At 36.2% G+C, this 12,756-nt stretch overlaps 1 protein-coding gene across 7 annotated transcripts in view; it reads right to left on the bottom strand.

Moving 5' to 3' along the window:
- The window catches only part of LOC122087374, a 35,726-nt gene extending 25,961 nt beyond the window's left edge, over window positions 1–9,765 (bottom strand). For 3 of the 7 annotated variants that reach the window (XR_006142740.1, XM_042656476.1, XM_042656475.1), the window contains exons 1-10: window positions 9,596–9,765; window positions 5,761–6,247; window positions 5,441–5,532; window positions 4,394–4,558; window positions 3,902–4,295; window positions 1,635–1,753; window positions 1,465–1,537; window positions 1,046–1,263; window positions 886–930; window positions 322–418 (exon numbers count right to left, since the gene is read on the bottom strand). Coding sequence is in view for 6 of the 7 variants with exons in the window: in XM_042656476.1 (XP_042512410.1) it covers window positions 322–418; window positions 886–930; window positions 1,046–1,263; window positions 1,465–1,537; window positions 1,635–1,753; window positions 3,902–4,295; window positions 4,394–4,558; window positions 5,441–5,532; window positions 5,761–6,247; window positions 9,596–9,636 (1,731 nt within the window). In the remaining variant the exon portion in view is untranslated. Of the gene's footprint in view, window positions 1–321; window positions 419–885; window positions 931–1,045; window positions 1,264–1,464; window positions 1,538–1,634; window positions 1,754–3,901; window positions 4,296–4,393; window positions 4,559–5,440; window positions 5,533–5,760; window positions 6,248–9,595 lie in introns of those variants that run through there. The other 4 variants (XM_042656473.1, XM_042656472.1, XM_042656471.1 and 1 more) reach the window with 4 other exon arrangements.
- Between the last annotated feature and the right edge of the window lie 2,991 nt (window positions 9,766–12,756).

The following is a 12,756-nucleotide window of genomic DNA, read 5'->3' on the forward strand; positions in this document are numbered from 1 at the left end:
AAATACAGCTAATTTCAAGATAACTTATCTGATTTTAATGTCTCCTTTGTAGTTAATAGCTAAATTTCATTCCATGGGGGTTTTTCTGCACTACAATAGTATTTGCAGCCTCAGTGCTACCTGTCTCACGTAGTCCCATCCCAAAATGTGTGGTAAAAAAATCTTGCTACAACTATGACAGATAACTGTCATAGAATCCTAGCTACCACCCAAAAAAAACTCCATCCTAGCTTAACTCATCCCCAGGGGCCAACAGAAAAGGAAGAAAGTTTGTGGGCAAGTACATACCAAAATTCAGTAATTATCAATTGATATCATTACCTTGTCAAAAGAATCTAGTTCCTTCTCGGTTGGTGAATAAGTTCCAGATCCAGTCCAACCACCAGAATATCGTATATTACTCTCCTTCATTTCATTCCTGCATCACATTTTCCAAGAACCATTTCACAGAGCTTTGTTTTTTTTTCTTTTTTTCTTTTTTTTTTTTTTTTTTGTGGGGGGGGGTGGGGGAAAGGTGCGTGATGGGGAGAGGGAAACATTTGCAAACTAACAATTTTCTCTAAAGAAAAATATTAGTATACAAAATACTTTTGGCCTTGTTAATATGATTTGATTGAGATATATCAGAACTAAAGCATACAAACAAGGCACCAACAAAACCATATACTTGTCTATCAGCCAAGTGGTATAGATAGACCATTGGCGTTTGTACTTTGTACAAGGAAATAGATTTTAAAGGGGGGGAATCAATTAAGACAATATCAAGTTCTCACTGGAAGGATCGAGATTTTGGGCTGACCTAGGCCAATATTCTTTTGATGGATTATATGTTGTAACTAGCACACACAACAAGGAGAAAGAGAAAGTGCCTTGAACTCAACTTACTTTAGTACCCCCAACTCTTCCATGCATTCCTTTAACTTGTTGTGCCTAAAATATACACAAAAGAAAACATTTATTCAACATAATCTACATATCGAAAAATTAAAAGATTACATAAATTTTTATTTTCTAAAGAGCATTCATCAATAGGAGGTTTAGTTACCCTCTGGAAAGGAATCTTGCTGCCTTAATGTTAGAAGGGTTCTCGAGCCAGTTACTATACTTAATAAAGCCCTGCATCCAATAAGAGCACACTTGCAATACTTGGGGAATGGCTTCCTCATTGGGAGGTCCTTCTCTTTTACTTTTATGGTCACGTGATTGCTTCAGATCTACATTGCTTGGAAAGAAAGGTAGCCATTCCAGCTCTTCACAGACTACCTGTTGAACCAACTCAATAAAGCCAGATCATAATTGAAACATGAAAGCCATAAAACAAATATTTAAGTAGACTTGAATGGCTAAACAAGATTTGTCTAGCCAACCCCATTTAGATGGGACAACGCCTAGGTGAGTTGAGTTGAATTATGATTGAACCATGAAAGGTTTACCCAAATGAAAACAGTAATTAGGCATGCTAACCTCCACGTACAGTTGATAGGAACTTATTGATGAGAGCTGAGGATAATATAACACACTACCCCCTATGAGATACCTACAAAAAGAGAGAAACAAATTACAGAAGAAAGAACAGAAGCTTGGCCACATGTATAAATTCAGAGGAAAATGACACCTAATGGCATGAGCCATACCTTAAGAGACTTTCAACAGGATCATCTAAAACATCAAAGCCATTTGCCAATAAAAAAGACCGTGAGCTTCTCCCCAAAGCAATGAAAAACCCAAATATTGCCAAATCCTTTTCCAAAACCTGCAACAAACCAGCAACCTTGAAAATTTGCTTATTCACCAACCTACTTTATGTATTGAAATAGTTTCAAAGCATACAAGCAATGCTCTAACTCTGTAATAGATAGCCCAATTGTAAGGTTATGAAGAAAAGACTACTTATAAAATGACGTCAGTTCAAGCATAAGAAGAAAACAGAGGAGGGAAACAAAGGGATGGTTTATGTGCTCAAGGAATTATCATCACAGAATGAATCAGTTAGAAAAATGGGGTCATACTAACTTCATTCAACGCAGTCAGAATTAAAGCAAAGTATGCTTACATGATTCATCAAAGTTCTCAATAAGGCAAAGAATTCTGCTCCGGTGAATGACAAAAGAGCTCTACGTTCAAACCCTACTATAACAATGCCAAACTAATTTCCACAAATATGAATCAGGGTAGAGGATGCAATATGTTATTCTCAGAACCTATCATTTGATTATAAGATGAGCAGCCAGCCAATCCTAATTCTAGAGTAAGAATCAACAATTCATTTGGCTGCAACACAGGCTCAAACCGATGAAGATTTTTTTTTATTAAATCAAGGGCCGCGAAGCTTGTTGGTTTTGATATTCCAGTAACCTGTGATAGGGAATGAATGAAAAAATAAAAAAGAAGAGATAGGAGGGCTGTTTTGGGATTGTGAATTGTACCCACGAACAGTACCATGAAGAAGAGAAAGAGAAAGAGAAAGAGAAAGAGAAAGAGAGGGAAAAGAGGAAGTCGTCTTGGCTACAATTCAAAACCAAATTCTATATTACATTCAAGTATTCAACACATAATTGGGGTGTTACATGTATTCAAGATCCCAAATAAAATAACAAATCTTTTTAATATTTAACTACCTAAAATAAAAATAAAAAATTTACTAAAAAACTATCAGGACTCTTAATTTTATTTAAGAAATAGAACCCCAAATCATAAATTAAATCTAATAGGACTCTACTCAATCCAAATTTAGCAGCTAAGGAATAAGCCACGCAAGATCTGATGCAGATACGCACCCGTGGAGAGACCCATACCCATCTGGATATCCAACCAGAGATGAACCGAACCCATATTGAGTCCTTGGTCTAGTAGGATTTTAGAAATTTACTTTATTTAGGAAGATTGTCTTTCATTTTATTTTATTCACTTTATTTTAGCAAGTTAAGTACACGTAGGATTTAGAGAGTCAATTTGCAATTTGTTTCCTTGTTTAAGGTAGTTTCTTATTTCAGTTGAGTTTCTATTTTATGTCTTTTATTTTCCTTTAAATTGGTTGTAACCAATAGACAAGTCAGATTGAAAAAAAATATGAATTAAGTATTTGTGAAGCCTGCAGGCATGTGTAAGCAATTCTCCTTCCCCCCCCCCTTTTTCTTAGTGCGATTTCTCCCTATCCCCTGCAACTCTGAGACCCATCTCAGGGAATTCTCCCTGCCCCTACAGTCCTCCATCAAGATCCCTACAACAACTAGTATTAAAGAAATCCTAAACTAATCTCTAATGGACACCGCCACTAATTAAAACATTTATTTTCATGAAACTTAAACCACCAATTTTGGGCCTTATAATTCAACTCTCACAAATCAAACCCAAAGAATTAAGAGCCCATACGCAATAGATATTTAAAAAAAAATAAAAAATCTAAACCAGTTCTGCATTATAATCACATCCAATAGTTAATGCCATGTGTAAAATAGACTAAATATAATGAAAAAAAATAATATGTTATACCATGTGTTCTACAGTCCATGGGTATACTAAGCTAACAGTTTTAGTGTTGAAGAACACTAAATTAAATGAAAATTTTAACATTTTCAAGTTATCATAGGATATTTATACAAGTCAACTTGCTGAGAAAATCTTCAGGGGAGAGCAATCAGCAATGGGTGAAATGAAATTGTATGCAACAAGCACCAACAAATGAAATTATATGCAACAAGCATGAACAACTCCCTAATTCCTGTACCAGTATAGGTACTATATGCATCAATATGGAACAGTAAGCAAGCGTAAGAATCCGAACACTAAAGCCACAAAGTGATGAATTAATTTAGATTATTTAATTACTGAGCCAGCTCTTGGGAAAGTGGTTGCTCAATAACTGCTTTTGAAGCTCTATGTTAGGACCTCCAACGCTAACCTCTATAGTTTCACAAGTTGTCAACCTTGACCATATCCTCTCCCTGTCAATTGCTCGTTGCAGCTGTTTCTGTATAAGATCCACCCAAAAAGACATTTCTTCTGTTCCCCTTTCATGTTTAACTATACAAGTTGCAGCCCTAGGGCCAAAATGGACAAGAAATTCTCTGCGTAGACCAATATCCTTAATTGAATGGTAAGTCTGGTGTATAGGAATGAAATCAACAAGCATGTCCATCAATCTACCAGTTATATCTGGGATTGTGGAGATAAATTGAGAGCAAGAAACTTTTGCTGGTCCAAGTTTTGTGATTGCAGCAATGCAGGTCAACACGAGCATGAGGAGTGAGATATCACTGGCATTTCCTGAACCCTCTGATAATCCTTTCCTGCATCTGGTAACAAAAGATTTCTCTTACACAATTCAATTTCACAATCACTATAAATATAAATATAAAAGCCTCCAAATGCAAAAACATGAACTGTTACATACACCGTAATAGCTGCAGTAAAACGAGGGTCTCTTTCAAAATGGTTCACAAAAGTTGTCACAACTATAGGAAGTTGATCAGACCAAAACCAATCATATGCTTCAGGTTGCTTGGCTGACAATTCATCCTTAATTAGGCTCTCCAAAGAAGCAGACAACCGCAATAAACTGCATTAATGTAACAGGTATGTTGCATTAGAAAGCCTATATACATCAGAAAACAAGATAAATAGTGAAAAATAAACAACTAAAATGAAAAGTAAAATTAACAACATGTGTTATGTCCATGAATGGCTAATGCAAATCTACAAAATAAATTCCAACCATGCTCCTGTTTCTTAGATCCTCAGGTTCTGATAGGATTCTAGAATCCTGTTTCTGAGGTTGGAGAAGAAAAATTTTAGAATCCTGCTCAGAGGTACATGAAGCATTCCAACACCTTTGATAGGCACCAGATGCCCCAAAAGCTCCCTTCAGTCCCTCGATTCTCACTTCTTGGTCACTCAATTTCCAGAATATGTGCATGAGAGGCCACATAAACATGCCAATTGAACTGCCCGCTCTCACTTCTGGCCCAGAAGCCAGAATGAGGAATGTGCCCTAAGATCAAAATAAGAATCTAAAACATTGATTAACTGCATTGCCTTCTGTAATTGTTTTACAGCAGTGTCGCATATATTATTATACATAAACATACGATATCATTTATCACAAAATTTTTAAAACCTAAATATGTTAGAATATACAAACTTCATATGTTATAAAGAAATTAGAAAAGTAATGGCGTAAAGAAAGTGATTTGTGAGTATCAAGAAGGCATATCTTCACGCGTTGGGAAGAGAGCTTTATCTAAAAGTTAAGTGAACAAATTCTGACAAAGGATTGCAAAGGAAATCAACAAGTAGACAGAAAAACCTAAAGCAATCATCGACAAGCCTATGAGTAATTGTATGTAGTAATTCATGTCGGACTCCAAAATTGACAACATATGCTGAAAATATTTGTTTAGAAACTTGGTGCAAATAGCAGCATAATAGAAAGATAACTGACCTCCGTTGAACAAAAATGTTAATATCCCTGTCTCTTACTTCTCCTCTGGATGATATCTCAGTCACTGCTTGCAATAAGGAAAATACAGCAGCCTGAGAAAATAAATTCAGATATGCCTTGAGAGAAAAAAACAATAAAACTCAAATTTCTTCAGACAATAATTGTTGTAGGCACATGATCACCTTATGGTTGAAAATGTAAGATATAGCAACTATATGCTGTTTTAAAATGCAGAATACATCCACAAAAACCAAGTAATGAACATATTAGTAGCATCCGTGAAATAAACAAACTTCCAAAAGGGTATAGCAAGGCAAAACCTGATAAGATAGTGCCTTCATCCATGCATTTCTATCTACACCAAGCCAATTAGTAGAAAACCAAAAGATCTTTGATAATGAGCTCTGTTCTCTGATAGCCAACTCAAACACCCTGGATGCATCATGTAATGATTGAATCAGTCCATCGTTGTAATCTTCACCTTCCAAAGACTGACGGAGTTTGACCCTCATTTCCTCCACATCACTGCTGGAACCTGTTTGGGGTGTTCCATTGACTGTTACACCATCATCAGTAGATGCAAACAACACATGGTGCCCAATCCTACTTGCTTCATAAGAGAATGAATTGCGTTCTCTAAAGCTCACCCATCTCCAACTATTACTATGTTTATCATACTTGGATAGGACATGTCTCATTCGACGTCTCTTCCTTGGATTGCAAACATCACATGGTAGACTGCTTACTTCAGATGATCCTTTGTAGAAAAAATGAATTCTAATTGGTTTTTGTGTAAAGCATGGAGAGCTGCACAGACAAATCAAGAATGAGATGCAAGCATGGAGATGGAAAATCCCTAAAGAATAGGCATTTATCAGGGCTATCAAGAGATGTTAACACCATCAACAGAATGATAAAATTAAAATGTTGTGATGGCCTTTCTATTACTCACTACATGGGCCACAAACTCTCAAAATCCAGTAGATTAAAGCTTCTTCATTCCCAGTGCTTATAAAAACTCACTTTGACATTATTAAATGAATACACATACATAGCATTAATAGAAATGAGACTGAGGAAGTCAACAATAGAATGGTGAAACCAGTTTAGTCCTCCGATGCCAAGGATTAGACTTTAGAGTAAGATAGCTAAATGGCAAGACTGTTAATGGTTATTTTCTCACTTTGCTGCATTTTTTTATTCTTAGTGAGTATTTTTTTTTTTTTCCAGTTTACCCCTTCAGGGAATTATCCTTCATTTATTTCCTAAAACAAGGATGTCTAATTATTTTCGTATGTTATTCATGAACGTTGGAGTAAATACATCCATATTTTGTAGAATCCAAATCGACATTTGGCATCTGTGCTAGATTTGATATATAATTTCCTAGATGACATTACAAGAATCCTCTCCAACAAGAAGCACCAGAGGTCATTATCAGCAAATTTCCATAGGCCCAAACTATTCCTTTTTCTTTATTAAGAACAAGAAAAAGATGAACCATATCAAAGGGAGAAATCTAAGGCTCTAAACATGAAAATCTTCAGCCAAAGTAATGGAGTCCCAGTACTCAGAATACAACAAAGTCATGCCTCCATAGTCCACAAAAACCCAAAATGGAGGACCATGCAACTAAGAAACCAAACACTTGGTGAACCAGTTTATTTATTTGAGCAGATTTGTTATCAAATAATCTGATGTTCTACAAAAGTCTAGCAGCATGCAAATAATGGAAGTAGATTTTATAGATCTGTAACTATACTTCAAAAGGCAGCAACTTCCATTCTTCAATGGTGTCTAAGATTGCCACGGGGAGTCCAAACTTACCTTGAAATGGGAATAAATACTAAGAGAGAAGGGGAAATTTAGAGCATAGCTGATGTTATCAGCATCTTGATTGCATATGCAACCCCACACTCAAATTTCAGATGCAGCTCAAAATATATGATCAACTGTGAGTACTTCACACCCCCCCCCAAAAAAAAGGAGATTCAAAAGGGATATGAATACAGGGCTTCATATGAAATGGCAAGAAAGGTAAAACATCATCACACTACTAAAGATTGTATTGAAGAAAGATATTAACTAAAGGTGAACCCACGAGTTCACAGACCTCCACCTTCCTTCCCTCTCCCTCCCATTCACCTGGACCTTATCAAGCCTAGAGAGTAAGAATACAAAAGAATCCACCACCCAAACATTTAAGTTACGGCACAATATTTGCACTTACAACAGACCTGTCATTCTCCTCATAGAAATCCCAAAGAGATGAGGAAACGGCAGGGTCTTCCCAAACTTAGATCTGGTCCAATACCGCCAAACCCTCCCTTCACCAGGCATGTGAACATGATGTAGTAAATGAAATTGAAACTTTTTTTAGGAAACCTATGAACCTCTCTTGTTCCTCAGCCAAGAGGCCTGAAACAAACCATGCTAGAAATGACAGGTGCCCTCCTTACTCCTACAACACTACACCCAATAATCCATCAAGTCATTAAACATCCCTCTCACCGAACAGATGCCACTCTTACGGGCTCATAAATTAAGGCCCAAACCTCCAAAACTGTGCATCCCAGAGTTGGTGATAATTCATTCCATAGAAACTCCTGCTGTAAGGATTCGAATGCACTAAAAAAGAAAGCACAGTATGAGAAATAAGGGCATGATGTAGATTGGGAGATTTGATATAGCAGTTAAGAGTGAGCATCATTGCCCCTTCTGATAGATAACATATTTGGAAGCCACTTCACAGTTATGATTAGGAGACAATTTTCGGTCTGATTATATGTAAGGGATAGAGCATATGCACGGAAGAGTAGACCTCCCCAAAACAGATACTTTCACACAGGTGTCATTGAAGAAGCTAGATTCTTGAACAATTTAAAAAAAAAAAAAGGGTTTCTTGCTGATGTTACAAGGCTGAGGAGACTATCCACCATATGTTTCTTAAATCTGAATTGGAAGTAGGTGTGTAGTCTTATTATTTAGGTCTGTTTGGTTATGGATGGGTCCCCATCCTGCAGTTATATATTTGCAAAGTGGCAAGAAATTCACATCCCCTGGAGCTAGTTTTGTATGGAATATGATCCCTCGAGAAATTTGCAAGATATAAAACTGAATGAAAGAAATAGAGAGCATTTGAAGATAAGACAAGAAGAACCTCGCATTGATGAAAGGATGTTGGGCGTTGATTGAGGACTGGGCTCGGGAAGCAAAGAAGTTTGAACTTTGAAGTCATCTCAAAGAGTAACCAAAGCAGCAACTAGCAGAGCATTTTGGAAGTACATTATGAAGTACAGATACATATATGTAAAGTTCTTTATTTTTTGTACCTTCCTGCATAGGTCACCAGTATAAATGTTTATGCAGCATTATCATTAGTTAATGAAGATCTTATTTCTGTCGCCAATCAATAAATATTTACCATGCTTGACTTCTTTACTTCAATCGGGGAGGCTTGTATCACCACAAGAACAGTCCTCAACCACCGAATAACATAATCAAATATTAATACCAAAAATATTCAAATCCATTTACTACACAACGTTTTTCTTCTTTCTACTCTGATCCCCACCCGCCAAGAAAACAAAAAGGGGAGGAGGTATCTACAACTTTTTTTTTTTTTGGGTAGAACTGTGTCTACAACAGGCAACAAGAAGAAACACCCCCCCCCCTCAACCCTGCTGTAGTCAATCTAAATATATCGGCACATCCACAATATTGCAGCATGTCTGGCTTAGAAATTAGACTCTGGAGACATAAAAGTAAAATCATAGTTCCTCCTGAAACCTCCTACCCAACAGGTTCGAATTACAACTTGATACTTGCTGTTAAAATTCTTAACTTCAATTCGATGGGCAGCCTAGGGTTTCACGGAACTCGAACTCATGATAACTACATAATCGCAACCATTACACAGAAAATTCCACCAGAACTCCACGTGATGTGATAAATGTATGTTAGTCGAAAAGAAAATTGGGAAGCATTTATGCGAAACCAATTGAATTATAACCTACCCTACGTTCGCATGACCTAACTGATGGAACCAGACATTGGATAATCAAAATACCAATAAAAAAATAGAGATTAATCATCGAAACTACTAAAATCGCATAAAGGAAACAGAATCTGGTACCTAAAATGAAAGATTTGTACCTTGAATATATGAAGCTCTGCTGCGGGAGTTTAATCGCCATTTACGAGTGGAGGAACCCACAAGAATTCAAAGTAAACCTTCAGAGAGGTTTAGTCCATGAAGATAAGTCGGTGATATTGAACATTTGAACGAGCGCTCTGACTCGAATAGGAGATTCGAGCTCTTAATTCCTGGACGGGCCCATCAAGGAAAGTCTTTCTGCACGGCTTAAATATCTACCACACATTGACACATATATCCACACCTCCGGTCCCTAAATTTATTTTCCAAAAAATAAAAATTATATATATATATATATATATTTAAAATTTTGCTTGGTTAATTAAGACAACAATCGAAATTGTAAAGTTATTTATCCACGTGGCAAAAAGATATTCAACCAAAATCCTTCCCAGGACCGTTCGAAAGCTCTTTGGGAAGGAGCGTGTTAGTGAGCGAGCGAGAGAGATATGGTGTCGAGCTGCTGTCTGGCTATAATCTGCATACGTGGTGGAGCGAACAATCACGCACACACTTTGAGTGTTTCTTTATATTTGTTATCCACATAATCCCCGCCTACTTGTGTTCATCAGCATAGACTTTTTAATTATATTTTTATTCACATATAAGTGAATAAAAATAGGTAATCAAATCAAATGCATAACGATTTTGATCTTGGTTAATTTCTATCATATTTGGGTTTTGATTTGCATATTGTCAAATTGTAAACCGCATCGCACCGAACCAAATACCAAAACCAAACTAATTGACACATGAATTGTGGGTAATTAGGGTTCTAAGGGACCAATGTATCTTAGAACTGATATATTTATTAAATAGTTTCAAAACCATGATCCGGTCATGATTAAAAATGGAACAATCTTGATCATGGTTCTGAAAACTGAATTGAATTAATACCGACCTTGTTTGATCCTTTATCTGATCAATACGATACAAAAAATAGGTAAAGGCAAGGATAATAACGTAATAAAAATCAAATATGGATCCACTAATTCATATTTGTGTGGGTGTAAGGGTGTTAATCGGTATAGTTTCGGTGTATATGGTTCGATATGATTCGGTGTAAGATTTTTAGGTGAAATCAAAATCAAACCATTTAGTAAACGGTTTCATAGTATAAACGGTTATGAACAATTTTCTTGTGTTTTCTAAATTTTTATCCAAACAACTCCTTTACCTTTAAAAATTATAATGAAATTGATGTAAATTGTAACCTTGAATTGAATTGTTTTTCTACCAACAAGATAAATAAAAATACTAGTTATTCGATGTAAACTTTTTTTTTTTTTTATTGAAATGTACGTAAACTTAACATTTAATGACTTAACCTTACTACGTATATGTTTATCTCTTTAACGTTTTACCAATGGTTTAAACTTTAAAACCAAAATCGAATAATGGTTTAAATTTTAAAACCAAAATCAAACCATTTAATAAACGGTTTTTCACATTTTTTTGTGTAAACGGTACAGTTCAATTTTGGTAAATGGTTTCAGTATCAAATTCACGTCCTTATATGGCTGTCACCGACGCAACAACATTCTCAGGCTTAATCCCAACTTAATGGTGACAACCACACATTTTATAAAAAAAATAAAAATAAATAAATGAACAAACAATAAAAAAATATATGAATATAAGAGGAAAAAGGCACGACCCAACAAATTAGTAGTCTTAGTTACATGGGGTTGGCAACATGGATCATTGCCCTCCAATAGGCTCTATCCAATATCGTACTTAGAACAAGACCTCCAATATGCATTTCTTTCCTCGCTACTTCGTCTATGATCATTTTATGATGTGTTTGGTTACATAATTTGTTAGAAAGTCTTTCTATTGAAAGTGTGATTCCTTCTTCTTCGTCTTCTTCTTCTTTTATTTTATTTTATCTTATTTTTTCTTCTTCTTCTTCTTCTTCTTTTTTTTTTGTTTTTGTTTTAGTTTTTTTATTTTTATTGTTTGGTTGTTTTTTTGAGTTGATTTCACTTAGAAATACTAATTCATTTGAAACACCTTGTAAAGTTAAACGTGGTTCATTTGATAAATAATATAAATAGCAAAACTCGTATTTGACACACATAATCCTAGCCTTCATATAAATAGCCCATGTTAAACAATGATTCAAAAGAATCACAAAAATCGGAAAGCAATCTTCTTCCACCCAACGAAGTTCAAGACCGTCAGACCTCCTTGCTCTCCCCTGGCTTCTTTGTTGTTTGGATTTGGAGCTACAACTTCGGCTTTATGAGTACTGTAGTCGACCTGACCTTCACCAAGTTGATCGATCTTCTCCTTGTAATTTGAAGGTTTCCTGATTCATCTAGGTCATGACCCTAGAGAAGCATAACAAGTATCAAGCATGAGTCTCTTCTCTTTCGGTTCTATAATTTTGCCCTTCTGATTCATTTAGGCCATAACCATATGAATTGATAAATTTCGTTTTTTAGGGTTCTTGTTTTGGAACGGGATCTGGAAATTGGAATGTTCCTTTATGTGTCTTTTCCTCCCAACTTCAACTCATCGTTGCTGGTATTCTTTCCATTAGGGGTGTCAATCGGTCGGGCCGGGCCGATCTCGGTTGGGCCTAACCGGGCATGGCAGTGTGAAATCCTTGCACTATGAACGCTCGTTTACTTAAACGGGCCTGGGTTTGGGGGGCATGGTATGGTTTGTAATTGGGTCGATCGATGTCGGGCTTTAATCGGACTACCTTAAACGGGCTATGGGCCAATTTAATTATAAACGGACTCTAAACGGACCTACCTTAAAATAATATTTGAAGCGGATTAAACTATTGGCATTACAATTTAAGCATTTTTCTTATAATTTAAGAATATAAGATTCTTATAAAATGTATTTACAATTTAAGAATTACTCATATTTTGTGGCATTAGTGGTAGAATAAGTATTTACAATTTAAACATTTTTCTAAAGGGGGTCAGGTTGGTCGGGCTAAGTGAGTCGGGCCGGTCGGGCGCCCGATGGGCTACTACTCTGCACCGTAAATGCATGTTTAATAAATGGGCCGGCTCAGGTCGGGCCTTAAACGAGTCGAGCTTGGTCAGGCTGGGATTGACACCCCTACTCTCCATAATATGTCCAACTAGCACAATGTAAATCCCTTGCTGGTAGCAGCCATTGATCTCCATTGTACCTGAGT

Source organism: Macadamia integrifolia, chromosome 8 (assembly GCF_013358625.1).
Source record: "Macadamia integrifolia cultivar HAES 741 chromosome 8, SCU_Mint_v3, whole genome shotgun sequence".
Classification (NCBI taxonomy): domain Eukaryota; kingdom Viridiplantae; phylum Streptophyta; class Magnoliopsida; order Proteales; family Proteaceae; genus Macadamia; species Macadamia integrifolia.